The following is a 27170-nucleotide window of genomic DNA, read 5'->3' on the forward strand; positions in this document are numbered from 1 at the left end:
CACCCACGGTAAGTATCAGGATGCAGGGCTTCGGCACATGTTTCTCACCGTGCAGCACCCCGTCACAGGTGAGGCCCATTTTGATGGGGAGGCCATAGTAGTGGTTTGTGGGATCCACCTCCTTCACATCAAGGCCAAAGATTATCTCTGTGAGCTCTCAGAGATAATCTCAGAGGCTCTCAGAAGATCTCATTGAAGTGGTCTTCATACATTTTTAAAAACTTGATTTTAGAGAGAGGGGAAGGGGTAGGGGAGTAAGAGAGGAGTTGATTTACTCTTGAGCAGGGAGCACATTCTACAAAGTAATGTTAAGTAGTGCCTTTTAAAGCTGAAGTGAGTTGACTTTGCTCTTTTGAACTAGACAACTCATAGATGCTTTCGAGTTCTACGAATCTCAAACGCAAAACTTTATATCCTAAGGACCAATGCTGGGTTGCATGAATCACACTGGTGATTGTGTGAATCTGTATTTCTTTAAACAAAATTTAAGTATGCATAGTAATGACATCCACAATAAATGAATTATTGTTAGTGGTATAAATATTCTTAATAAAAAGACAAAAAAATTAAAATCAAAGGCATGCCAACTAAAATGTGGAACCTTTCTCTAACACTACATTCATCATATCATTTTATTTTATTTGGCATTCTTAAAGACTTCTACTCAGTACTGGCAAGGATGAGACAAACAACATTCATACACCTATGGGAACTGTGTGAGATGGTGTGACATCTTCATTTCACATCCTTCATCGTGCCATCTACGTCTTTCTGGGAACCAAACATGTAGGGGAGAAGATTGCAAAAAAACCTTTAACAGTGTATGTGGGGGGATGGAGAGGACACTTTCAGGTAACACAAGGAGACAGGCTAGGTATACTATAACACTCCTATAAAAATAATATTAACCAACCATTGAAAATCACTTTTGAAAAATCCATTTGACATGAGCAAATGTTTGCCCTAGTGTTAAGTGAAAAATGTATTTAAAAATGAACATGGTAATTACAGCTATGCATTAGAGACACAAAAAACACACCGTAATCAGCAATGGTGATCTCCTCTTTCTTTAAAAAATTCCGCCTACTCCTCTGTACCACATTTCTAATAGAAAACAATTTTGTAATTCAGTCCTTTCTCTGAACATTAAAGATACTTAGAAGCAGTGCTCTTGAAACTTTTAAGTGGGCAGGGAGGAGGGAGACAGATGTGTAAGGAGGATACATGGTAATGGAAAAAATACAATAAGTAGACTTTAGAATGCAGACAACTCTTGTCAAAACGCAGATCCCCACATTTCTGGGATGCACATCTTGAATAGGCAGTCCAGGTTAATTCTGATTAAAGGTTTCAGAGAAACACAGACTTAGAATAATGAAAATGTAGTTCATTTGATTTCTTTGCTTATTTGTCCTTTTACATGACTTAAATTTTATAGTTTCCTTCTTAGACCAAAGTTATCTATAATGATGGCCTGCACCAAGAAACACTACTGTTAACTGCTAAATGACATTAAATCTGATTTTACTGAAACATAATTCAACAACAAAAAACACCATCCTATATGAAAAAATTATTTTTGATATTCAAAATTAACATCTTAACTGTCAACCTTTAATTAAAAACTGTCCCTAAGATTCTTTATATCACTGACATTAAGTACCTGACACACTCACGGGAAAATAAGACACTCAAAACGTCTGCAAGGGACAGCCTTAATATTGTGGCAACTGTAAAGCAAGTGCACCCTTAAGACTAATTAGCAATGTCACATAAGTAACTTGAGCAAAATACTTTAACTTAACATATTTACTGAAATGCACAAGATAGGCAAGTATAATATATTTTGTTAATAAAAGTATAAGCTACTCATCTTAATCTTATTTACAATGGGGGAAGAACAAATCCTTAAACATTTTCAAATCAGCTAAATCTAACTCTTACCAGGCAAGAGCTTTGCCCAGCCATCCATGCTGAATTGCAAATTGAGAGCACAACATGTGTGCACTGAAATGTTTGTAACTGAAGGAGTTCAACAAAGCAGAAGTTCAGAGTAAGGATTAATCAATATTTAACATACTAGGTGCCATGATTCTCAACCATCTCTGATCTTTGTCTTCATCTCTGGTATTTGGATCTTTCAATTAGGTCATAAAAATATAGTAATACATATATGCTTACAATTCATATTTTGTTTAGTTTACAGATTTATTAGGCACATTATTATACATACAGTATTTATACAAGGCACATTCATATACACAATCATCTCCAGCTCCTATGAGGTGTGGGCAATCACACACAACAGACGGCATTATTGCCCCAAGGTCTCCACTCCACCATCCCACATCCTCGAGTCCTTAGGGGTGTGGCTCTTGTTTTTAATCTCGGTGTAGTTCCTGGTTCAGAAAGACTTGGTAAATGTTGGTTGTGATAACAAAATTGAGATTCAAAGTGATCTGTACAAGGTCAGAAAGCTCATTTGTGGCAGAAACTGGAGACTAAAATTAGGCTAAATATATTCTTTGTGTAGCACCACTATGCTTAGTATTATAAAATAGATTAAGTTAAATATATAAGACTGATTTTTATAGTATGCTAAAAATGAATAAAAAGCATTAGTATAACTAGCTCCTTTACACAATTACCAAAATATAATATACATTTGAAATTTGAGTACGAGAGAGTTATTGGTTTCAGGACTCGATCCTAAAAGGCAAATAAGATGTTAACTCCAATAAGCCCAAATAATAACTCTCTTGACTCTTTATACCTTAAATGAACACTACTAAAGCAATTATTAAATTAAATTGTAGTTAGTATGATGCATTTCCCTGGAAATTCCTTTGAGGGTGGTAGTGGTTGTCTTCATTTTATATCACCTGCTTAGTCCATAATTCCTAGCACTTTACTCCTGATCAGTCCATTTCACCTGAATTACTAATCATTCAATTAAAATCTAAACCTCCAGACCATGACAAGAATGCTATGGAAATCGCACCATTGTGTAATTACTGTGATTACTACCACCTGTAACATAATAAACTCATAGTCTTGTATCATAAAATCTTGAGCTCAGAATGAACCACAAATCTCTATTCACAATCCATTCCTTGATATATAAAATTTCCTTGTGTTTATCATCTGCTTAATTGGCAGTTGTAGGCAGTGCAAGAACAGAAGAACCAAAGTCTAAGGCTTTCTTCCTTCTAAATATTAACCCATTTGTCTCAATCGTTAATATAAATCTGGAAGCCCTCCAAAAGTTCATCAAACTCAGTTTGTCCACATGTGTAAATTTAACATCTACAATGCTATACACATCTGCAAATAATTTTCATTTCCAAGCTAAAATTCTCCAGTTAGTTTTATCTCCATTAGTCATTTTTTTCCAATGGCAGCCCAAAATTACAATTTTACCGATTTTTCTACCTTGTTTTAAGCATTAAAAACCCAAATTTCTTCTATTTAGATGTCATTTAATTCTACAATAAAAGTAAACACTCATTTTTAAACCCTTCAAAATTATTTCAGCTTTCTCTTCCACTTCCCTTCCAATTTTTCAGTCCAAAAATCATTATCTGGAGCTGAAAAAGGCAGGTGCACCTGTGGGAAGGAGAGCCCCAGTGGTCCAGAGCAGGGTGACAGAGCCTGCCAGATGAAGGTTCCAAGAGGGTCTGGGAGAAGACCTGAACCCAGACAGGATACGGCAGGTACCTCTGTGAGAACAGTGGCCTGACATGGGTAGTAGCACAGCACTTGAAGGGGGTGAGTAAAGCCATTGCACAGAGGGAAAAGGGGAGTAGGGGAAATAAGACAGTAGTTTAATTATATACAGGCGATGGAACAAATAAGCAAACATGTTAAGATAATGGTTTTTCACAATCAGAAGGGCATTACAACTATAGAAAAGATAAAAAGAATGAACTGAAATTGGAGGTATCAGTGTAAATTTAATGGTTTTCAATATACATAGCTAGATACAGAGGTCATACAGGTTGTCACTTCGACTGAGGACTGGGTAAGGAAGATGCAGCACACATACACAATGGACTACCACTCAGCCGTAAGAAAAGATGAAACACAGCCATTTACAACACCACGGATGGATCTTGAGAATATTATGCAAAGTTAAGTAAGTCAGTCAGAAAAAGCTAAAAACCATATGATTTCACTCATATGTGAGATACAAAACTGAAACTCGTGGACACAGACAGCAGTGTGGTGGCAGCCAGAGAGAGAGGGTAGGGTGGGTGGAGGGGGCCTAATATACAGTGACTTTATAGATGGTTTGACTTTAGGCAGTGGACACACAGTGCAATGTACAGACCTAGTATCAGAGAAATGTACACATGAAATTTTTATGAACCTACTAACCAATGTCACCCCGATAAATTTAATAAAAAATCTAAAAATACAAAATTCTAAGCCCTGGCTGGCATAACTCAGTGGATTGAGTGCAAGCTGCGAACCAAAGCATCGCAGGTTCAATTCCCAGTCAGGGCACATGCCTAGGTTGCAGGCCACCGCTCCCAGCAACCGCACATTGATGTTTCTCTCTCTCTCTTTCTCCCTACCTTCCCTCTCTAAAAATAAATAAATAAAATCTAAAGAACCAAACAAAAAAACTAAAACTACTATGCAGATATTAAAATCATAGTTGAAGTGTTGAGCAGAATTTCCATTGTGTAAAATATTTACTGCAGCATCACGATGAGATCAAACACAGCAAATCATTCAAATGTCAAATGAGAAAGCAATGGCTAAAATTTGAGGTAGCCACAGTTGAAGTATTATGTGGCTGTCAAAAGTAAAATATTGCAGATAAACGCAGCAAAATATTAATGATGCAATATAAATGCAGCAAGATATGAATGATAAGTATCTCCTGCCAGTTCATTCATTTTTAGTTTTCTGGTATTTCTTGATTTTCATATATTTTAGGTATTATTATGAAAAGTCTCCTTTTTAGGTGTATGTCTTCCCTAGTGACTCTAAAAAGATGCTACCATGTTTATTTACTTCCTAGAAAGTAACACAATTTGGCCTTGGCCAGGTAGCTCAGTTGTTTGGAGAGTCATCCCAATACACCTATGTTGCAGGTTCAATCCCCCATCAGAGAATATACAAGAATCAACCAATGAATGCATAAATAAGTGGGACAACAAATCTCTCTCTCTGTCCACCCTTCTCTCTAAAACAAATAAATCTATTTAAAAAAGAAAAGAACACAATCTGTAACTATTTTACATATTATTTTCTTTTTTGCCTATCTCCCTAAATTAACAAAAACTCTAGTATTTTCTTCTACAGAAGTAAATAATTATTATATTTTATAACTAAAATAATGCAGTATTTATATAAGAACTACAGAATGTGTTAAAGATTAAGAAAGAGAAGCAACCAACAGCATATATTTTTAAAAATCGAGCTTGTAATAATGGTTTTGGGAGGACCACTTAACCATCTAAAATATAAACATTAGATTCCTGACTCAATCTCACATCTAAAAAACCTGCATGGATTTAAGACTGTAAAATGAAAAAAGTTTAGCCTATATATCTTAAAATCTTGAATCCCCAATAACCTGGAATCCAGTAGAAGGACATCAAAGACAAAAAACATAAGAAAAAAGACTGCATGGACAATATAAAAATCAAGTTACTATAAAACACAACACAAAGGAAATTCTGGAAAAAAATGCTAATAGCACACAACAAAATAATAATACCCTTAAAATATTCACAGATCATTAAGGGGAAAAATGAAGACAGTTTTTGAAAGTAAACTAGACTATTTCAATGACAAAAGAACCAATACAAAAGATAAACATGAAAAAATAATAAGTTGACCAGCAAAAACAAAATACAGGTGAAAATAAGACACCAATCATTACACATTAAACTGGCAAAGAACTATAATGTCCTGCCCTGACAGCACGCAGGACAGAGGGTGCTGACAACACTTGGTGATATGCAGAGTAGTGTGCAACCTACTACAGGGAAATTGGTATTATGAATTAAAATCCTTTTCAAAATAATACTTAAGCCTTCAAAAAAAAAGAGCAAATTTTCAAAGCTTTATTATAAGGAATTCATTAGATGTGCAGGCAGATATATTGCACACATATTTATTTGTAACTACCCTGATGTTGAACAATATGGCAAATTTAGGGTACTACAAGGTAGAACAGAAAGTAGGTTTACAGTTGCTCGTATGGAAAATAATACAATAATTAATAATACAAGGATAAACTGTGTTTCACATACTCACAACTGTAAACCTACTTTTAACCCACCGTGTATACTCTGCATACACAAGCCATTAAAATCTAAGCTAAATTATATCCAACATCAAAAGATGATCACAGTTTGCTGCCAAATTTTAAAAAACAATCACACAACATTATAGATACATACAAACAAAAATACTATATGATTCTATGCTTAAGAGACATCACTGGGTGATCTATTTTGGCAATATTTTCATTTTACTTTTCTGTATTCCTAATTTATAAAAATAAAGCATTATCTTTATTATAACAGTACTTTTTAAAATATACAGATGAAAACCTAGACAGAATACAAAAATTAAAATAGTGAACATGTAGGAATGTGACTCCCCACCACCCCAATTTTTTTCCTGCTTTGGTTAAATTACTTCCTTTAAATGAGATAAAATTCACACAACAGAAATTTCACCATTGTAAAGTATACAATTCAGTGGTTTTTATATTCACAATGTTGTGCAATCACTGTTGGTTAAATTACTCATAACTTTTATTAAAAATAAAAATAAGAGTTAAAAAAAGTGTTTTTTTAATATTACTGGAAGCATTTCAACTATCCAGCATCTTATTTTCAGAATTAAACAATACCAATAAATGCCCCAAACCCTAGAAACAAAGTGAGCCAGTATTACCTTTCAAGTTGTTCAAATAAGTGGGTGTTACTACAGCAGTTCAAATACCAAAAAGGTGGGAGGAAATGACAACTCTGACAGTCACTGTATATGCTATCACTGACTAAATACCTCCTAAACTTTTGCTGATAAATCATATACAAAAAATGTATTACGATAAACTCTGAATCCCCAAAATGGCCAAACCAACATGTTCTAAGCTCCCTTCCACTAAAAAACCCAGAAACACCAATTTGTTAGTCAAGACATTTGGTGTAAGTCAAATACATTATGACAAATCATAAATTTAAAAAAATGTATCTACCACAAAATTTGTATAAAATTGAAGAAATGATCAAGTGATCACAAAATAATCGTGGATTTTATCTTCAAAGAATTCAAAATAAAATATTTAATATCACTTGTTTTTACAAAATAATTTCCTGGTCAGATAAAGCAATCTACAATCTTTCCGAATTCTACCTCCTTGAAAGATTCTAGTAAAATCAGGATCTTAGAATCAACACTTTTTCTTAGAACATAGTCGAACCTAATTTAGGAGCACACAAAAACAGTGAAGTTCTAAGCACGAACAGGTTTGATACTTTGCTGAATTAGAGACCTAAATGTCATTATTAGATATGCCTGACATTGGCTTTTACACTAAACTTTTTAGTTTTACTTTTATTTTAAACCAAGAATTCTGGTCTTCTTATCCTGGTGGCATTCAAGGTCTCCAAAATCCAGACTAGGTTTTCCAGCCTTACTGCCAATCATTATAAAGTTATATCTTAGAGGTCAAATCCGAAAGTAAACGGGCAATGCCAATTAATCTTCAAAATACCTCATATCATCAACTAACCCCAATTACATAAAAATTGGCAACTTGTTTTTCTTCCTGTAGGAAAGCAAATCCTGCTTCTTTGAGCACATAAAAAGTAACTAGTTTATATTAAGATGCCATATTTTTCATGAAGCTAACATTCAGCAAAGTGAGATGATTACAATATTAAAGTATGTAGAAGCTGATAATGACTGGGGGAATTAAAAACTCACCTCTCCATCCCTGGCTGGTGTGGGTCAGTGGACTGAGTGCTGGCCTGCGAACAAAAGGGTTGCTGGTTCGATTCCCATCAGGGCATGTGCCTGGGTTATGGGTCAGGTCCCCAGTAGGGGGTATGCAAGAAGCAACCACACATTGATTTTTCTCTCCCTCTCTTTCTCACTCCCTTCCCTTCCCTCTAAAAATAAATAAATAAAATCTTTAAAAAATATTCACCTCTCCCACTTCTCTAATTCTCATTCATTCATCTTGCTGTCTTTTTTTGGTATGTTTTACAGAAAACATAAAGTCTTTATTTACTTACTCTTTTTTTATAGAAAACATTTAGTTGAAATCGCACAGGTTCAAGGCATACTGGGTGCTCTGTACTAAACTCCATGCTATACCCAGTACCCCTAAATTAGCCTCTGCTAGTGCTTAAGAACACACCAAAATAACAGAGAAACAGACTGAGTTTGGTTCTGCCACCTGCTAGAAATATGACCATGGCAAGTAACCAAATCTCTCCATGCCTCAGTTTCTTCCTCTCTAAAATGAGGGTAACAACAATACCGACTGCACAGCATTGTTGTTAAGAATTTTACCTAGAATGCTGCCTGGCACATAACATTATGTAGGTGTTGGCTATTATTTTCCAACTGGACTGCCACCTCAATGTGTATCCCAATTCTATTCTTAAAAATCTTCCGCTATTCCTCCTCAAATACGGCAATAATAATCTCCAACCAGGGACACGTTCTCCCATATTCCTTAAACTTCTATGGCTCTTATCAGTAAAAAATTTCTGTATGATTCTACTGACTTATACTTTCTGGAAATGTTACTTATTTTTTGTGTACTTTATGTTGGCATAAATTATAGGCTCCTCTAAGAGAGAAAATATGGGAACACTCACCATGACTCTTTCTATAATACAAAGAAGTCACTCAAGAAAGTATTCAACAAATACTGTTTATGAGGCTGGGTTACTAGATAGAGGTTTTTCCAACAAAGGAAAAGGAGTGCCATAAAGAAAGCAAGTGTTAGATATAAATTCACAGTTTGCATCAATGTATAAGTCTTAAACCAAAAATTGTTATATAAGCCAAAACTGCTCCAAGTTTAAATCTCAAAAATGAGGACTTAGCTTGTAAGTAATAGCTTGCGTTCTCTAAAGCAAGGTTGGTTATAGCTTTCTATGATTTGGCAAACAATGCTGCTAAATTTGGCCTAAAGTCTGAAAGACAGACCGATGTATTAGACACATACTTAAAAGGTGACACCGCAACTATGTAGATGACAAGATTTAGTCCCTGCACTCAACAAGTCTGTACAAAGATAGCTAAGTGAACAGTAATGTTCAGAGTGCAGTGGGGAAAACCCCCATTTTCCTTATCCTCAGTTGAAGTCTTATCAAGGAAAACACAAAAGCTGTCATTTACAAAAGGACTGACAAGAAAAACTAGTAAATAAGATATATTAAGAGATTGCATATTTTCTCTAAAAATCAAGATCATATGACCATTACATTTTTTTATCTGGAAAAATGTCACAAAGATTTTAAATCCAATATCTGGCCTTCATCCCCAGACATTATTCTAAGTATATGTTCAAGAAATTATTCTTTTTTTCTGTTATGATTGCCATTTTTAATTTTTTGTATTAATATAACTACATCAAGACCAAGAACACCTTGTCAAGAAGTTATTTTTTAAACTAAAATTTTAATATTAAATAATTTTTGAAAGTGTTATAAATAATTCTCCTAGTGGACTCAGGTTTCTTACAAATTAAAAAAAAAGATCATATATTTATCTACAGTTCTCATTTAAGGTCACTAACACTACATATGTAAAGGTAAGACGTACTATTTCTTCACATACAATAATCATGTTATCAACGCACTGAAGAAAAGGCATGTTCTACGGGTGTTTTATCCATCCATCCAGACCCACGTCTACTCCACAGCAGTCATTTGCAAGCTAAGTATATTATGCTTCTACTCGACCAGACACAGGCAAGTTTACTAACCAAAATATGGTCAACTGATAAAATATTCTCCCTTTCAATGAAGGAGTATTTTATAGCTAATTTAATTAATCTAATTCAACACCAGGGATTGACTGTATTAGCAAAAATTAATGCACACTACACAAAGACCCAATATCAACTCAATTTTCTTTGTCAAGGGTAGTCAATCCATTATCCTGCCTTTAGCCTTCTTAAAAAGTAGAGAGAAATACAATAAAGTTGCATCATAATTAAGATTTATGTTCTAAAGTCAGCCTATATAAGGGGGAAATATTACAGTCATTTAAGACTAACACTGTTAAAATTACTAATCTTACATACAGTAATGTATTTCTTCATAGATAATGATGATGCTACCAACCTATAGTTGAAATAACCCTTAACAATCTCTTAAAATGGACTACAAATAGGGTAAGGTATTCAAAAGATAAAGCACAAGGAAAATGAGACTGAATGAGAGAATAAGGAGGGTCATATTTCACTTATTCCAGGACTTCTACTCAATGAATAAATGCCTGGGTAGTCATTTGCATGGCTATGATCCTTTCTACTCTATCCCTTTTTTTCAAATTGAGAGCACATACGTTTAAGTTAAATGCTCCAGTGCTTCAGAAACTACTTAGTATAAAAGTCACAGGGTGGGGCGGGAGAGGGAATTACCCTGGAGAAATGAGTAATCACCAGATGCTATTTCCTCTTGTGGCATTATCAATTGAGGAGAACTTCTCTAATGCTATATATTCCACCCTGCCAGCCACTGTTTCTCTTTTTTTTTAGTTTTCAAAATTGTGCCATCTTAAAAAAGACAAGAAAATATATAAATCCCATCATACCACAAGCTAAATTTTAAAATGTATTCACATAATAAAAGAAAATATAACACATGATTCCTGTAGTTATTTGGACTACTGTTTTCTTAAATTCATTCTTAGTTGACTGATAGTTTAGAATTGAGACCAAATTTCATTTTTAGTGAGAAATCATATCTTACCCACAACCATAAGTGTGAACTCAAACCCTCTCTTCACTGATTTTCTGTATACTTGATTTGGGAGATTTGCAAACCCCACATAGCCTTCAAGGTTCTTCTGTTGCTGAGAAAAGAAAGAAGGGTCAAGTTATTCAACAGCAGCAAAACTCTTCTGTCACACATTTCAAATTCCTTTTATTAACCTATTTTAGAAAACTATACAAGTATTAATCATAGCAAATCAAACTGGTTTTATATGCCTATGAAAATATTAATTGCAACAATGCACAAAATGAACTGAGCATTAATTGACTGACAACATAACAGTTAATTAGAAAAATCCAAAAAAACAAAATAATATAAAAACCTGTCTGAAAGCAAAGATTTCTATTTATAGTAAGCTAGTTACAATAAGATTCTGACCAACTTTAAAAAAAGTTTATTCATAAAAAAATTAAATCCCCTTAAAATTATATTACGAACTTTTCTAGTTATCCATTTGTTCATACTAATTACCACAGGTATGAGTTTCTTGAAATTTGTCTTCCTACTCATAAAATAAAATTAAAATGTTGAGTTTAAAGCAATTTTCCTGTAAATTCTTGAAGGCTCTCATGACCAGTGTTAATCAGTAAACAGCATCTTTCATGCAGTTGTACCAGGTCCAAGGATGTCATTTCAAGGTTTCACACAAACCTGCTGCCTCCACTATCAGGGGCATTAGATCTACATTATTAATTCAGTCTTCTGTATAGTCTTTGATTCTTTGATGACCTCAATGATAGTTTCATGAGTAATTCAAAGACACCTACTTCTAAAATGGTGTAGTAAATAAGTCTGATTTTTAACTTACCCATTGGTGAGAACAAATGTCCATAGTTCAGACCATCTGAGTAGAGTCTTACTGGATAATTTTACTTAGAGGTAGGTCTTATTCATCATTTAAATATAATGACAAAATATTCCTAAGAGGTACTCATAAGAGGTTTCTCGTAAGTTTTTGTCACATTTAAATTCTTATTTTAAAAAGTCTCATGAGTTTAAAGCATTATTTCAACACATTTGGATTTGATAAACAACAGTCTGCATCCCTCACTAGTATCAACATATGTAGCTAAATATTCCATTTATAACCTTTTACTTTTTTGTCACTCATATAAACTAATTTTTAAGCCAAAAGTTGACAAAATAAGCAAGCCAATTAAACTGAAAACCTAATCTTAAGTTTTATAAGTAGGATACTGATCAGAATATTTTTAAATCAAATATCTGAAAGCCTACTGTATGTAGAGCTAAAAATATGTATTAAATTTAAGGTTTCCTTGGCTCACATTTCATCCAACTGTAAGTTAAATTTAAGTTAACTCAGACTGAAAAGACTATCTGTATAAATTGTCTGGTATACTCACAGCTACTTTGTAAAGAACACATTTCCATCATTCCAGTGTTCCAGATTCCAACAGAACAGATCCACAGAGGAACAGTAAATGAGGAATTCCAAGAATTGTAGATGATGATGCATTTAGTCCAAAGAGGAGAGGCAATCCATTGGAACACAGCAAAAGATAGGGAAAAATAAAAGTTACTTACATGTAACTCAAAAAATCAGAGATAAATTACAAATTAATTGAAGGCAGACTTTTCTCTACACATGTCAATAATACTTTATTGTGCGTGGGACACAAGGCCCAAAGAATTTAATTCATTTTCAACAGCTCTCCTGATGAAATATAGATCAAAAGACTTCCTGTCTTTTTATAAAAGCTAATTACTATGCCCTGCACCTGAAATCTTACAAAAAATAGTGGGAAAGCTATAAAAAATAAAGTTTCAGGAAGGTATACAGGAATCAAGTTTTAATCCCAGTAAAAAAAATATATAAATTTTGCTTTGTCAGTCACTGGGCTAAGACAGCCCAGGTAAGCCCTGGCCGGGCAGCTCAGTTGGTTAGAACATCATTCTATAATACCCCAAGGCTGCAGGTTTGATCTCCAGTCAGGACACATGCAAGAAGCAACCAACAAACACATAAATAAGTAGAACAACAAATAGATATTTCTTTCTCTCTATTAAAAAAAAAGTTCAGATTAGACAAGGACAAATGTTTTAGATAAAATACTTGCAGTGCTGTATTTCAAGTTCTATTAATTAAACTAAAGGTCAGAATTGGAAGAAATGTGGGCTTATGGATGGATACACTGAAGGGAAGGAAGCTAAAGAGGACAAACAGTAACAAATGGAAAACTGAAGAAAATGGGAGCTGTGAAAACCTAAAGGCAACTAAGGAAGCACAGAGAAGAGACGAGACTACACTTGGACAAAATGTTATGAAAAGTAGGCGTCTCTATTGTATACTGACACGAATCTATGAGTTCTATCACAATCTGGAATGATGATAATGATGCTGCCTCTTCATCCATCACCTTCACAGCAAGGCCCGCCCTGACCACCTTCATCTAAAATTACAACCCCACACATCAATTCGGCACTCTGTTGCTTTATGATTTTCTCCTTTGTACTTACCACCACCTAACACACATTGTACTTATCTTGTTTACTGCCATCTCCGCCCCAACCCACCTCCAGTGTAAGCTTCATCAAGGTGGAAATTAATGAATTATATAAATTGTGGCATCAAAAAAAAAAAGCCATCTGGGAGAAGCTGAAGAAGTTTCAGACAAAATATTACCTACACATATTCAAGGAACCCGCAAGACAAAAGGCATAAGAAAAATGCCTCAGAGTCTGCCTGGGTGTATTATCCACTGCTTTATCCTCAACTCCTACGACAGTCTTTGGCATACAGAACAAATTGAGGTCTCGATTAAGAAAAGGGGAGAAGTATTCAGGCAAAGTTGTGGGCTCTAAAAGTGGGGATGAAGTTACTACTCCGAGGAACAAAAGGAAGGTACATGAACTACAACGATGTGACGTAGTGGACCAGTGAATAAGGGATAGAAAATGAGGTCAAGAAGGTAGTCAGGGGCCAGATCATGCGGGATCCAGACAAAAGAAATTTGGATGTTATTTTAGGTATGATGGGAAGTCACTGGAGGGTTTCACACAGGCGAGTGACCTGACCTGATTTGCGTTTTAAAGATAGCTCTCACTGCTAAGAGAAGAAAGAGGGAAAATAAGCAAACTAGTAAGGAACATACTGCAATAGTCCAAGAAAGAAAAAAATACACTAAATTTAGATGTTGTTGAAGCACGGAGAGATAAGGATTCAGAATATGTTTTAAAGGCAGAATTGTCAGGACATTGCTGATGGACAGGATTTGACTGGTGAAGGAAAAAAGAGACCAAAGATAACTCCTGGGTTTTGGCTTGGACAACTCCAAGGCTAGTGATCTCTCTTAGGAAAATGGGGGAACAACAGAAGGAAAAGGCTGGAAAGCGAGAGCCAAAGTTGCCAAAATCAAAAAACAGTCTTGCACATGTTAAGTATAAGGTATCTACTATATATTCAAGAAGAGATGTCCAGCAATCGGTTATATAGATGAATCCAGAAATTCTAGGGTTGCATGGTGCTGAAAATAGAGGTTTTGGAATCAAAAGCAAACAGATAGTAGCAGGGGAGGACTGAATTCCAAATAGAGACTATATATAAAAATGGGTCTAGAGAGAGTCCTGGAGCACTCCAACCTTGAGATATTAGGCAGAGAGAGAGTGAGAAAGATCCATCAGTGAGGAAGAACCACTGGCTCAAGATCACTCAACTATGTTAAGCTTTACCAAAAGGTCAAATGAAATACCAAAGATGTCACCATAAAATGTTAAAATAAGGTTACTGGTAACTTTGGATAAGAGCAATCTTAGTAACATAGTGAGGAAGAAAAGTAACTAGGTTGAGAGTAAAAAAAAATTCCATGTAACTATTATAACATTTAAATGTATATTTTATATTATTTTAATATTAAACATGCTACTTGTCAGTCCTCACATGACTAATTTTTCCGAGGGAAAGAACCCCATGTCATCTCTATATTCTTAGCAAAAGTACCGATACACTGGTGATATTAAAAGCTGAATAATTAAAATACATTTTCAGAGGAAGAAACATAGAGAAGAGATATACAGATCTTTCACATATAATAAGAATCTTTCCTTACCACAAATTCTAAAATCAACCATACTCTGTAATTCACAAGACTTAACTACCCACTGGTACATTTTTCCTGCACAAATGAAATGTTCACAGTGCCAGTATGAAATATAATCTCTGGATAAAGAAACATTATTTTTAGGTCTGAATGATACAACTCTGACACTTATAAGCATGTGAAGATAGATAAAAATACATTTACTAAAATACCTTTGGATCTTAAGAGTATTATTTGATTTCAAGCATCAGTTACATAACAAGAAACAGTTATCAAACCGTATTTTCTAAAAGCATACGTGTACATTTACAAAATCTTTTAGTTATTAGGTTGTCCGAAAAGTTCATTTGGTTTTTCCCGAAAGATTGCTCTAGTAGAGCTCAGGTGTCTTTGACTTCACTCAAAACAATGTTGTTACATTGTATTGTGAAGGCTGACGTATCAGCATGCATCAGCATGGGTGGTGGGGGATGGTGGGGGGAAAATGCAGACAACTGTTCTGAACAATAAAATAATTTCTTAAAAAACTCATCAAAATCGGTGGGGTTTTGTGTAGGCATTTTAATATTGAAGAGGAAAGAAAATATGTGACATTTTTGGCATATTAATGCTTTATTATTTCAAAAAAGGTAAAACGGCAAGCAACATGCAAAAAAAAAAAAAAGATTAGTACAGTGTATGGAGAAGGTGCTCTGACTGATCAACATGTCAAGGGTGGTTTGTGAAGTTTTGTGCTGGAGATTTCTTGCTGGACAATACTCCAATGGTCAGGTAGACCAGTTGAAGTTGATAATGATCAAATGGAGATAATCAATGCTCTACCATGCGGGAGATAGCCAACATATTCAATATCCAAATGAATAAAGTTATTGGTAAAAATGAAAAATGTGTCTTTTATTTCATGGAAAAACCATATGAACTTTTGGCCAACTGAATATATAGAGAAGCCAAATCTCTATGTCAAAATTCATAGAAAAATCAAACTGTAATTCCATTGCCTGTTGTTTCACTGCCTGAGGAAAAGTCAACATAATAAACACAACATCCAATAATTTCAATGTTAAACTTATTTAACCTTCCTTCTAAAAATCAATTATATTTGAAGAACAAGATGTTTCAAGCAAGTACCAATGGGTAGTTTATTGGAACCCTTTCAAATCCTTTAGAGTCTCTTGCCATTTGTATCTATTCCAAAAAATAAAGTTACCAAAATTGTGACATCTAAAAATCCCATTATCATTTTTAAAAGTCCGACTATTAATATTTGCTTTAATAAATTTTCCCAAAGAGAAAAGCAGTAACTTATTTTGGCAATTGCTAAATGTGCTTTTCAGTAACAACAAAATTGATCAAGGAGTGTTATAACACATTTGGAAGCCTGACAAAATCAGAATTTGAGGAAAATTAAGATATATTTCTGATACAATCTACTAAAAAAAAATCTTCAACCCCCCCCCACCTTTACAAAATTAAAAGTTCAGCCCAAATTACCTTAATAATAGTAAGACCAGAATTCTATCTCTCCCCTTAGTAACTGCAATTAAAAAAAAAAAATCAGGCTACAAAGATTCAATGTTTATATCAATAACTTTCCATTTCAAAGGTAAACATTTGTGGTTTCCTAATAACTTCAAGATCAATTTGTACCCCTTTAGGTTTTAAAACACAAGTATATTGTATGTTGCTTTACAAACGGACAAAAATAATTAAGTTTCTTTCTCCTAAAATTTAAGCAATTCTAAATACACAAAAATACATACTACACAAAAGGAAAAGCCATTAATTCATAGATTTACTTGTCTACTACTTAGTATTCTTAAGTGAAGCCTTACATCATACACACAGATATGTGTCTAGCACTTGCTTAGTAAAATTCTTACCATCTCTTACATAACCCAAGAAAAAATGAAAGAACTTCATCATTTAAATGTTTTAAAATTTTCAAATATAAGTGGTATAAAAATACCCTGATTCTAGATTTACTGTAACAACAATAGTAAGATATTATAAGGCTACATAGGTATATCCTAAATATCAGCTTTGATGTCTCCTCCCTCCAATATTTTTAAAAGTCCAAATCTTAGTTTGAATGCTCCCTGCTTCTCCCTTTTTCCTAAGTGACTTTGTACTAACGGAACAAACTTTTATTTTACTTCCACACGGAAGTCTGGTTAATCTATTCAAAAGATTTTAATATTTAATTCTATGAACACATGTCAGAATGAGATAACTTAAAATTTAAGTACTTTTTTTCTTGTTCTGAACTTGGAATTTAGAGCTCTACTTATAGAATTACTGACCACACTTTTCATTCGTTCAACATAGCTATTGAACCCTTACAGTTGTGCACTAGCAGTTACAGATGTAAAAGTGAAAAACAAGGTTCCTGCTTATGAAACTAAGAATCTAAGGTCAGGGAAGTTAGAAGGCAATTATAGTAACACAGCAATAAATACAACTGATGTGGGCAAGCACAGGATAGCTATGAGAACAAAAAGGAAGGATTTGACCTCAGGATAGGGGTCAGATCCTTTAGATCTTGAAGGACTAGTAGGACTGGGTCTGATAAGAAATACGGGTAGGTGCTGGAGAATATGTCTTAGGCAGACTAGCTGGTAAGTATAACGGCCCAGAATCAAGAGGAGTGTATGATTTCTTTACAGGAATTGCAAACAGTTCAATATAACTTATTTTCAGGGCCTAGAAGCTAAAGTGTAGGCAAGTTAAGCAAAAGCCAGATCATGAAGGACTGTTAGTCACATCAAGGAACTTAGATCAGATTTCATCTTGAAAATTATGTACAGCACTAAAGGATATGAAGCAGAAGAATGCACAGTTAACACTAATTCATATACAGAGTCACATTCATAATTTTAGAAAATTACCACTAAAACATACTGAGGTTGAACTGGAGGAGAGAATACTAGCAATCCCAAGAGCTGCTGCAGTCGCCCACAGAAGAAATGAAGACTTGACGCAGTGGAGATGAGGAGAAATGTAAGTCAGAGCTCTAATGTCCAATAAGGTAGCAACAAACTACATGTGGCTACTGAGAACTTGAAATTTAGCTAGTCTAAACTGAAATATACTGTAAGTATAAAAGCACGTGCTAGATTCTGAAGACTAAAGAAAAAATCATAATTTTTATATTGATTGCATGTTAAAATAAAATTTTAGAGATGCTAGGTTACATAAAACATAATACTAAAATTAGTATTATGTGTTTCTTTTTGTTTTTTAACAATGGCTACTAGAAAAAGCTTAAATTACATTAGTTTCTTGCATTACTTTCTTTCTATTGGACAGTGTTGGGTTAGATGTTGAAATGAACTGACAGGTCTCTGTAACTAACTTGGGGGAAAGCAATATTCAGGTTCTGAATTTAGGTTTGAGGAACTGGATTAATAATGGTATCAACTGTTAAAGACAAGAATTATCTGAGTTTAAGGTGCCAACTGGACTTTAGGGAGACAGCTGTGTACATAAAAGTTAGATGTTCTAAAAATGCCTAGGTTACACAGATATTAACATTTTAAGTAATCAACATTTAAATGGTATGAAGGGCAAGGGTATAAATCCAAATATAGTACATAAGGTAGGAAGCAGGCCAGAACCAATACCAAAATCCCACCATCACCTACACAAACCTAGAAGTGAGAGAAGAATGAAGTAGTTCATAAAAGAAGTTCAAGGAGGTGAACTGTAGTGGCCTCTTTCTTCAAGAAGTGATCAACTGTACCAAATGCTCTGGACTGGTCAGTAGAAAGATATAGAAGAACCTACACATTATCAGGGACCATTGTCAGAGTAGTGGAAAGACAGAAGAAAAAGGCAGGTTGGAAGTAAATAAGCAGTCAATGATTGTAGGCAGTGAGTGTAAACAATTCTTTCTGAATGCTTATCTGTGAAGAGAATAGCAAGTTCACTAGAGGATAATACAGGATCAAGGGAGGGTTTTAAGAATTAAAAAAAAAATAGTTGCATTTGTTTAAATGCTAACAAAGCCCTAGTAGTGTGGCTTAGATGAACATAGTCCCATCCAAAAGGTTGCAGGTTCGATTCCCAGTCAGGGCACATACCTAGGTTACTAGTTCTATTCCTGGCTGGGATACATCCAGGAGGCAACCAATGTTTCTCACATATATATTTCTCTCTCTGTGTCTCTCCCTTCCTCTCTCTCTAAAATCAATAAGCATACCATCAGGTATTAAAAAAAAGTGCTAATGAAAAAGATCAAGTAGATAAGTGGCTGAAGAAAGGAAGGTACATTTAGAATATAATGTTCTCAACTGAAGGACTATTTTTTGTAAACACCAGAGATAAAATCAATTGCTAATCCTGAATGGGGAAGGGAGACCAGGGAATTTTAAGATGTAAAGATTTAAATCAACAACCACAAGAACAGGGAGAAAGGCTAGGAATACAGAGCAAGTAGTCAAGAAATTCTGTCCAACAGTTAAGACCAAGACCACAAATCTGTGTGAATGTATATATGGTATCTTTCTCCAGAAGCAATTAGTAACTCAAGTATAAGCCAACAGGTCATAGAATGCATTTGAAACTGTTATTTTGCAGAAAGAGTAAACAGAAGTACAAGAGATCAAGGGAGCTGACAAGTATAGTTGAAATATTTCAGCGAACAAAAACAAAGAGGGTCAAGGATGAAAGGTAGTAAGGAAGCAAGACAGCTAGAAGACTGTGACAACACTGTGGTTAGAATGGCCCATAAAATTACGATTCTAAAAGTGAAACAAAAGTTCCAGATAGTGACAAAATGGAGCCATTAAAATGATGCTCAAGAACAATAAAAAAGATATGACTAAATTATCGAATGAGTTTTACACATGGGTGCTAAAAAGGCCCCAGGACGAAGATAGAACTTGGGGAGGAAAAAGGAAAACTGAGTGTTCAGTGCCATTTTTTTAACAGATTTTATTTATTTATTTTCAGAGAGAGGGGAAGGGAGGGAGAAAGACATGGAGAGAAACATGGATGTGAGAAACATCAGTTTGGCTGCCTCTCACCCCCCCTGCCCCCCAACCAGGGACCTGGCCCGCAACCTGGGCGTGTGCCCTCACTGAGAATCGAACTGGCAACCTGGGTTCACAGGCCGGCACTCAATCCACTGAGCCACACCAGCCAGGGCTCAGTGCCATCTTTAATGAATAAGGAGAAAACAAAGATGTGGTAACTGACAAATTTAAGAAGCTGTTAAAGAGCATAGGCTTAAAATAAGCAGAACTTTTTAAGGAGAATGGTCTATGGTCTAAACTAGTGCTGCCTGGTAGAAATATAAGGTAAATGATATAGTAACTGTAAATATTCTAGTAGGCATATTAAGGAAGAGTTAAAAGGTGAAATTAACTTTATTAATATATATTATTTAACCCAATGCATATACATTATCATTTCAACATGCAATTAATATAAAAAATTACTAGGCTTCATTTTGTATGATTCATTAGCCTGTATTCTTTTCTTTTATAATAATCTTTGAAGTATAGCACACCTCATTTAGAAATGTTTACATTTCAACCACAAAAAAAACCTAAATGGGGTTAGTGGCCATCATATTACATATACTTTTCATAGATACAGGACATTTTCATCATTGCCAAAAGAGCTACTGGAGAGTGCAAACTGAAATGAACAGTAAGTGGTACCCCACACGGGGTGAGGATGTGGGGAAATAGGGACTCTGCTACACGACTGGTGATATACAATTTAAAACACTTCCCTGAGGAGCATGCAGACCAAAAGTTTACATTTTCATGCTCTCAGATTCAACAAATTCCACTTCCACAATTTTTAATCTTGGGAGGATGTAATATTTAAATAAAAGAACACTCAACAACAGTGAAGAACTGTAAAAACCAAGTTTTAAAGACAAGTGAACAAAATAATATATGATGGTAGTCCCATATATTAAAATACCACCTAGCCATTAAAAGAAAAGTTTTAGAAGGATAGGAAAAATACCTATACATTGAATGGAGAAACTATTACAGGTATCCCCCATTTTTCAAAAGTTCACATTATGCCACTTCACTTTTATGAAAGACCTACATTAGTACCTGTTTTGACTAACCAAAGAAATCCAAAGGGTTTTTACTTTTGGGGGAAAAGGAAGTGTGGGGGGAGTAGCATTAAGTGTTTGATTTACAGCAAACCTTTCTACAGGAGGTGCACACCCAGAGCCACGAGAGGGGCACTTAGGAGCTCCTTCCCCAGGGAACTACTCACTCACCATCACCAAAGCTGCTATAGCTTTGAACTGTGTCTGTTAGCAGATATATTTCACCTCAATTTATTTTGTGCATCTGTTATCAAGATGTGTCCTGAGGTATCAGAAAAACCAAAGAGAGCACTAAGGGTATTACACTTAACGTAAAACTGGACGTAATTAAGCATATTTAGTATGATTTGTTAGGTTATTTTTGGGGTCTGGAAACACTCAGAATTTTTCCACATAAGTAACTGCTTCTTTGCTTTACACATTTCGGTTTATAAAAGGCTTCAAAGGAACACTATTTTCGGATAGCAAGGGAGACCTGTATTATTAGTGGGCACAATATTACACACCTTTAAACATTTTCTTGTGTATATACTGGAGAACAATTAAAAGAACACAGACTGCAATGGCATTAAAGAAACTGGCAAGTAAAGATCTCAGAAAATTCTCTCCATTATAAAAGAAATGAGAAAACTGACAAAATTATCACAATCAACTTCTTCAAAACCCTGGAAATTAAAAGGCTTGCAGCAAATCCGAAGAGTGCTTATTCAATAGAAAGGACTGAATCCCGGCAAAACAAACAAACAAACAAACAAACAAACAGCAGCTCTTCTTGCATTTTAACTTGCCCATCCTCCCCTCCCCTCCCCAGCTCCACAGCAGCCTTTAAAACCAACAGGCAAAAATGACAGAAATCAGCAGCTTATCTGCAAATAGAGGAGGCAGAACAGGCTCCTTCAAAGCCCCGTTCCCAAAAACCCCTGAAAGATCCCATGAGATAACCAAACCACTAAAATAACCAAAGATTTCAATGACAACATGTAGCAAAGAAAACAGATTTTACAGAATTAGTTCCCCAAAAAGTCACTAAGCAAACAACAAATAGCAACAATAAACCCTGGGGTATGGGTAGGAGGGAGAATCTGACCAGAGTCGCCACACTGTATTATTTAAAAGTTCAGTTTTCTAGCAAAAAAGATGAGAAATGCAAAACAAACAAACAAACAAACAAAAAGCCACAAGAATGTATGGTCCATGTACAGAAGAAAAAGTAATCAATAAAAACTATGCCCAAGAAAACCCAGATATTAGACAAAGACTTTGAATCTGCTCTTTTAAATATGTTAAAAAAAAACTAAAGGAAAGCAATGTCTGCCAATACTGAGTATCAATGAAGAGACAGAAATTATTGAAAAGAACCAAATAAAAATTCCCAAGTTGAAAAGTACAGTAACTGAAACTTCACAACTTGACAGATGTAAATCTTATCTTTTAGTGTACTTAGATTAAATGTGAAAGGATTAAACATTCCAATCAACAGACAAAGACTGACTGAATAAATTAAAAAAAAAACAAAAACAAACAAACCGTGATTCAACTCTATGGTGCCCATAAGAAACACTTTTTAGAATCACAGACACACCAGCTTGAAAGAAAAGGTTTAGAAAAAGTAATAAAAACAGACAGTGGCTACAATACAGACTTGAAGACAAAGATCATTACCACAGAAAAAGAATGCTTTATGCTGATTAAAATATTCATCAAGAAAGCATAATAATTACAAACAAATATCCCCTTAACAACAGAACCCAAAAATACAAAGTAACAAAATGGAAGGGAGAAATAAGACAAGACAATTCAATGATAACTGGATTTCAATACCTCCTTTTTAAAAAATGGATAAAACAACTAGACAGAAGATAAACAAGGAAACAGAGGATTTGCACACTACCTTTCACATATAATTCTTATATCTCCTTTGTTCCATGTATCTTCTCATTTATGCAAAAATATAAGAAACCAAAAACTTAACCAGACACTCATGAGACTGACTACCCATATGAATAGGTGGAACTGTGGTGGAAAGGGGAAATCAAAGTAGCGTAAAAAGAGATGTAAGGTGTGAGGGAGGCTTCTGGACATACTGTTTTATAGAACTGACTATTAACACCATAGTAACATTTCACATATTCCAATTAAAAAAATACCCAATATCAGCCAGGATGTGAGAACAACACAAAATAAACTAGAAGAGAAGTAACAAATTAAATTACCTGTATTTCAAATCAGTACCATAACCATATTTAACAGAGGAGGAAGGAAAGAACATAACAAAACTGTATTTCGATTTTATAAGACTAAAGACAAAAAGTATATACAAATACTATACCCTGGTAAGTAAATATATTTTTAACAGCAATTCTGAAACTACATTTATGTATATACCAAAATTGAACAAACATGTAAATAAATTATGGGTAAGAGCCAGGTTTTTCCCTGCTAAAGAAAGGAGTAACAAATAAGGAAAAGAGAAGACTAGAATGAACCTTGTGATAGTGGACTGGAATTGGTGTATCAATAAAAATGCATGGTTTTCACATCAATATATATGTATATAGTATTTATACATATATAAAAAGCATTCTTTTTCTGTGGTAATGATCTTTGTCTTCAAGTCTGTGTTGTAGCCACTGTCTGTTTTTATTACTTTTTCTAAACCTTTTCTTTCAAGCTGGTGTGTCTGTAGATACATATAGAAATTAATATGGATGTGTGAATGTATGTAATTACACAATTTCCTAGATCTGCTAAAGACACCTACAAGCAATGATACCACAAGAGCAATGACCACTTTTAGTGCTCAGACCTTGCATTCTAAATACTATCCTTGGAGAAATAACTGACTCCAGGGCTTAGGAAAGAATAATATAAGATGAACCAGAAAGTAAGGAATTGCACCAAAAAAGTGATGGGGCATACTGAAAGGATGAATAGGAGCCAACTTGAAATAGCTCTCAATGGTCAAATCTAGGGCAATTTGACAAAATTAATATTCATGTGCCTATATCAATATTAACAAATAACTGAATGAGTGAAGAATACATAAGAATGGTTCTTTACAAAAGAATCCAATTTTTAAAATGTAGCATAATAGAAAATCACTATTAAAGCAAACAGCACAATAACTATGGTAGGCAAGAATTATTCACAGTGGATAAAAGTACAATATGATGAGAAATAAGTTATTTGAACAGTTCAACAAAGGACTAATATCTAAAACATACAACTCAAGAACGCAAACAACCCAACTTAAAAAAGGACCAAACATTTCAACTAACCACCAAAGACACAGATGGTGAATAAGCCCATGGTTAAAATCCTCAACAGCATTAGTCATCAGGAAAATGCAAATTAAAATCGCAATGAGGTATCTCTACAATTCTACTAGAATAGCTAAAATTGAGTGAGGACCTCAAGAGCTAGTGAGTATGCGAAGCAATTTAGAGTTCTCATACACAGTTGATGGAAAAGTATACTGTTACAACTATGAAGGAAAATAGTTTGGCAATCTTTGAAAAAGTTAAACACATACCTACCTATGACTTAGCTTAAGTACCAAAGAAAAATGCAATGATGTGCCACAACCAATTACTGTTTTTTAAAAAGTTTACCAAAAAAAGCAGGAAAGAAAATATTCAAATTTTAACATTGGTTGTATTTTGCTAACTGGATTTGGAGATAATTCAGTTTTATAATGTCTTCTGTTTTCCAAGTTATTATTGAGAAACCTGAAGCATTTCCATTTTAAAAAATCACATAGAAAATGAAGTCATGTTTGCCACAAGTCAGTATGTTTTTTAAATAGATAAATCAGATGTTCTTTATTTTCCATTTCTGACAAGTTCATTAGATTGCAAAGGAAAAAATTATAGAAGGTAACTCTGACAAGACTTCAATCATGATGTGAATACAATCAAGGGAGAAAAATAAAGGCTGTAAAACTATAAAATAAGATGGACTAATAGCTGGTTAGTTGTATGTCAAATTCAACAGAATTATACACTATAAGGATCCATCCTTAATTAAACCCAGAAAACATCATTCAACACTTTGATAAAAACATGAAAGATATGCTTGTCACACTGGCAGATGATAAAAGCTGAGAAAGGTGACAAAAACATCATTTGACACACTCAGAACCCAATGAAATTTAACATGGAAATATGTGGATCTAAAACCATGTCCTTTTTCCCCACCCCCAAACCACAATCTGATAGACGAGGTTTCAGGTAAAATCAGAACTATAAAACAAGACTACAAAAATAAGGTGGTAGGACTTTTTTTCAGCCAATCAACAATTTCCTCTAATTACCATCACCCACAAAAGTGAAGAAGATAAAACAATAGCAGCATAAGAGGAAAAAGCAGAGGCCCCTTAGCTAACACTGCGCTCCATAAATCAATAGCTACCTTAAAAAGGTAATTTAACGTTGGGTCTCATTAACAAACTTACATAGCAAGCAGAATGAGACAAGATGGGTGTATGCTAATCTGCAATTGTAAAATCACAAGATCCTCAGTGTTGGGGTGTCAGCAGGGATACTACCAAATAAAGTTCAGAGGCGAGTAACAATGATGGTTAGAAGGACATAACCCCCTGCCATACAAATGTTAAACTTTAAAGGAAATGGAAATGCTAAAAGTCTCTACAAATGACTCAGAGAGGGCTGTTTTCAAACTATTAAATAATAATATTTAAAAAATTAGATTTATCTTTTTGGTCTCAAGGAGTAAATTAGAACTTCTGAATACAACTATTAAATTTCAGGTACATACAAAAATAGGAAGAAAAAATTAACAGTGACAGCTACTCAAAGATGAAATGTACTTCCTTAGAAAGCAGTGAGTTTTCAACTTATGCCAGACAAGCTCTCTCCATTAGAAATATAATACAAGTCACACTAATTTAAAATTTTCTAGTAGTCATATTTTAAAAAAGAAAAAAGAAACAGTAAAATCAACTGTAATAATGTATTTAACTTGCTATGTCCAAAACATTTCAGCATGCAATCAATATAAAAATTAGTAAGATATTTTATATTCTTTTCAAAGTGGGCTTTAAAGAAGAAGGGCTCCAATCCCATGGGACTGATACTCTTAAAAGAAGAGAAAAAGACACTAGACATAGCTCTCCCTTCCTTTCCACTTGTGCAGAGTAAAGGCCATGTGAGAACACACTAAGAAGGTGGCCGTATGCACGTCAGGAAGAAACCTCACCAGAAACCAAACCTGCTGGCGCCTTCATGTTGGACCTCCAGCCCTCAGAACTATGAGAAAATAAATGTCTGTTGTTTAAGCAACCCAATCTTTAGTACTCCATTACGGAAGCCCAAGCAGACTAATACAGTTCCTAAGAAAGTAATCTTAAAAACCTATTTCAAACCAAATTATGTTATTGTTAAAATTATGGCAAATGTTTATGTATTTTTATAAACTTATTCTATAAGCAAAGACTTGAGAAGCCTGCCCTGTTGAGCTACTAAAGTAATCAAAATAATTTGATACCTCAAAACTATAAATTCTAATTTTACTCATATATATAACCAAAGTCTCCAACTTATATTTCATTATAGAAACAGCATCCTACTCAACATCTGTACTACATACAATAAAGCCAGAAATCAGAGGAGGCCTCAAAAGAGCATACCAGTCATTGCAATCCTACCCAAACAGTATTTGTATGTAATATTAAACAACGACTAATACATAGAAAATTGGCAGTGCCTACCTACTAAAGCAGTAGTCTTAAAGAAATTCAAAATAAGGGAAAGATCATCTAAGACTCAGACAGTTTGGGAAAGTTTTCCAAAATGAGTAGTTTTGACCTGGGCCTTCCTTAACAGATGATGGGACTTCAAGGGAGAGAATAGCATAAGCAGAGGCAAGAATACAAACATGACTCGATCTGAATAGACAGAAAAAGCCAAATCAAGGAGGACCTGAAATGACTGCCTCAGTTTTTAATGAAGGAACACAGAATCACAGAGCAATGTAAGTACAGCTAGAAATATGCATTCCAATGTCTGCTCCTATAGCTATCCTCCAGTG

General features: G+C 34.4%; 1 protein-coding gene across 6 annotated transcripts in view; it reads right to left on the reverse strand.

The window, feature by feature from the left end:
- The window catches only part of SEPTIN7 (septin 7), a 71459-nt gene that overhangs the window by 36165 nt on the left and 8124 nt on the right, over positions 1-27170 (reverse strand). For 3 of the 6 annotated variants that reach the window (XM_028525337.2, XM_028525338.2, XM_036010417.1), the window contains one exon: positions 10965-11067. In XM_028525337.2, coding sequence (XP_028381138.1) covers positions 10965-11067 — 103 coding nt within the window. Of the gene's footprint in view, positions 1-10964; positions 11068-11796; positions 11904-12352; positions 12508-27121; positions 27124-27170 lie in introns of those variants that run through there. The other 3 variants (XM_036010415.1, XM_036010416.1, XM_036010414.1) reach the window with 3 other exon arrangements.

The sequence above is a fragment of the Phyllostomus discolor genome, chromosome 10, assembly GCF_004126475.2.
Source record: "Phyllostomus discolor isolate MPI-MPIP mPhyDis1 chromosome 10, mPhyDis1.pri.v3, whole genome shotgun sequence".
Taxonomy (NCBI): domain Eukaryota; kingdom Metazoa; phylum Chordata; class Mammalia; order Chiroptera; family Phyllostomidae; genus Phyllostomus; species Phyllostomus discolor.